This window comes from Myripristis murdjan, chromosome 6 (genome assembly GCF_902150065.1).
Source record: "Myripristis murdjan chromosome 6, fMyrMur1.1, whole genome shotgun sequence".
Taxonomy (NCBI): Eukaryota; Metazoa; Chordata; class Actinopteri; order Holocentriformes; family Holocentridae; genus Myripristis; species Myripristis murdjan.
In genome coordinates this window covers 9,456,282-9,458,930 of record NC_043985.1, presented here as the reverse complement: position 1 = coordinate 9,458,930, position 2,649 = coordinate 9,456,282, and the positions used below count along the sequence as shown (strand labels likewise).

Below are 2,649 nucleotides of genomic sequence, written 5' to 3'. Positions count from 1 at the left end.
CCAGGCTGAGACAGCAGGACTCTTCACACTGTACTGACCCTCAAAGCAAGACTCACTCGTCAGCATGGCTGCCCCTCGTCTGGCTCTGTCTGTGTTGGTGCTGCTGGTGGCCGCCGTCGCTCTGAGCGAAGGTAAGACAGAGCTCATCATCACCAGGACCTGGACACAGATACATGTGGTGGACTTACACTCACATGTGGCGCTGCTGTTGGTCTTTTCTGAAAAGATGGGATTTGGTTCTGATAAGATGAAGTTGGACTGATTGTATATTTATAGCACAGCTGATCAATACGACACCGGTTGTGAATGGGAAGGATTCTAACGGGACATTATAATCAGATTCTATAAGAGCATGCGTGACTGTTATTATAGGCAGTGTTTATTATAATTTTATTATTCTATTTTTCAATGTACAGAGAGATCTGGTGTCCCACGGTCTAAATTTTGTTTCACTGACTTTCCCATAATAGTTTGATTTTTTTTTTTTAATGAAAATGGTCAAATTTAGAGTTTTTCTTCTTTTTTTTTAATCACACTCAAGGGCGCTTAACACTGGCGTTTCAGGCCGATGAAGATGTAGAGCCTGAAATGTTTGTGCTATTTGTTCTTTTTCTGCTACTTTTGCCAACAAAGGCAGTAAAAGGATAGTTCGCCCACTTTGAAAAATGAGATATTGTTTCACTTCCCCCCGGGTGCTCTGTAGCACAGTCGTTCTGCTAGCTTCCTCTCAGTGTTACTGAGAGCTGGATTCTGACTGGATGCTCCACATGCTAATGTTTAGCTTCCCTCCTGCGGGCTAACATTCTTAAAAGTAATCATTTGTTATTCCAATCAAACTGTTTCATAAACCTAGCCCATCCATTTTTTTCAGTGGATGAGCTGTCTTTACCTTTAAAACCAAGTTTAACCACGTACGATCCCTCAGTCTGTCCTCGCTGTCTGTTTGATTGTGTGTACAACCTCAAACTGGTTGTAACCAAGGATGTTTTAGTTCAAATTGAATATTTCCAGAAAATAGTGGCTCTCATCAGCTGCAATCTAAACCATATTCACCTCCATAGTTCTGGCCCTTTTAAGAAAGGCACTAACACAGCAGGTGTGTGTTTGCAGGTATGCGTGGAACTGGACCGAAGAGATGCTGCTTCCGTTTCAATGAGCAGCCGCTGCCCAAGGAGAGAGTGGTCAGCTACGTGAAGACCAGCCAGCAGTGCTCCAAACCCGCCGTCATGTGAGTGCAACAGGAGCCACCAACACATGCTGTGTGTGTGTGTGTGTGTGTGTGTGTGTGTGTGGGTGGGTGTGTGTGTGTGGGTGTGTGTGTGTGTTAACTCATCTAACGCGTCTCCATTGTCTTCAGACTGATGATGGCGACCGGCCGCAAGATGTGTGTTCGACCCTCCAACGACTGGGTGAAGGAGATCATCCAGTACCTGGACAACAAGGCCCAACCGGGACAGCAGTCCGGCCTGTAACCATAGCAACACAGTATCCACTACCGGAGCCGCTGATGGCACGGATCTGGCAGGTGTCTGTGTGATTCTGCTCCTTTTCCAGTTAAACTACCAGGAGTCGAGCAGAAATGTGTGTCATTGGGTCTGCCCGTGGCTCTGCTTATGAAATATATGTGTTGCTATATGAGAATTTAAACAATACACAGTCTGATATTTACATTTCCAGATATAAGTGAATGTATTACTCAATAATATATCCTGACAAGCTGTTTTCAAATTATAGTGAGTATATTAGTCAATAATATGTTATGGGATGAGTACTTCTATAGTCAGTATACCAATATACAAGCTCATATTAATTTAGAATACACTCTGAAGTATTTACAGATATTCCATGTTAACTGTATTTACCTGTCATTTATGTGGTCCTGAATGTTACCATTTTTACCATTGTTACCACTAACTTGTATTTCCACTATATGTTTCTTTATGATTAACAGATGTTTATGTGTTTTGTCAGTGCATGACACACACACACACACACGGGGCAGCATCAGTAGAGTATAAGCTATCAGCTTCACCACTATATCCTGACTGGATCACTGTGAACTGCTGGAATGATCAGTAACATAAAACCAGGTGTGAAGTACAGCTAAAGAGTATTGTTGATGGAATGTGCATGTGACTGCAGAAAAGTCATGTTGGTATTTACAGTCAGATTGAAATGTATTTTGAGCTCATTCACTTGTGTTTTTTTCTTTTTTTTTTCCAAAGAAGGATTCATTTCTGCTACTAATAACGACTTCATGTCACTCTGTCTTAATTAAAGCATGTGAACACACGGGTTGGTGCTCTGTCATCTCTAACCCCTCTCTCTCCCTCACTGAGCCGCCTGCTCCTCATCAGAAACCTCATAGTCTAGATGTAAAGGGGGTCCACGCGCATAGGGTGGGTGTTTTTTATCGGGACCTGTTTTTTCTTAATCCTTGAAGGGTCTATTTTAAGATTCTGCCAGGTACCAAAACCCTGGTACAAACCCCGAAAATGGAATAAATAGAAAATAACATAACTTTTGAACTATACACACACACACATTTTTACATACAATTTAGACCCAGGGAATCCATAAATGGTTATTATTAAGATCCAAGCACATTTTGACTCCATTTCAGGACAAAAACTACAAAAAAAACGTCAT

At 41.9% G+C, this 2,649-nt stretch overlaps 1 protein-coding gene across 1 annotated transcript; it reads left to right on the top strand.

Annotated features, from left to right (window-relative positions):
- Nucleotides 1-2,274, top strand: LOC115360819 (C-C motif chemokine 4). Its single transcript, XM_030053967.1, has 3 exons — nt 1-131; nt 1,111-1,228; nt 1,358-2,274. Exons 1-3 carry the CDS (start codon nt 65-67, stop codon nt 1,470-1,472), a joined length of 300 nt encoding a protein of 99 aa, XP_029909827.1. The 5' UTR covers nt 1-64; the 3' UTR covers nt 1,473-2,274.
- The last annotated feature ends 375 nt before the right edge of the window (nt 2,275-2,649 follow it).

Excerpts from the sequence above, each read along its gene's own strand:
- LOC115360819 (XM_030053967.1), top strand. The coding sequence starts at position 65 with ATGGCTGCCCCTCGTCTGGCTCTGTCTGTGTTGGTGCTGCTGGTGGCC. Across the intron at positions 132-1,110 it reads CGCCGTCGCTCTGAGCGAAG|GTATGCGTGGAACTGGACCG; the intron begins GTAAGACAGAGC and ends GTGTGTTTGCAG. Across the intron at positions 1,229-1,357 it reads TGCTCCAAACCCGCCGTCAT|ACTGATGATGGCGACCGGCC; the intron begins GTGAGTGCAACA and ends CATTGTCTTCAG.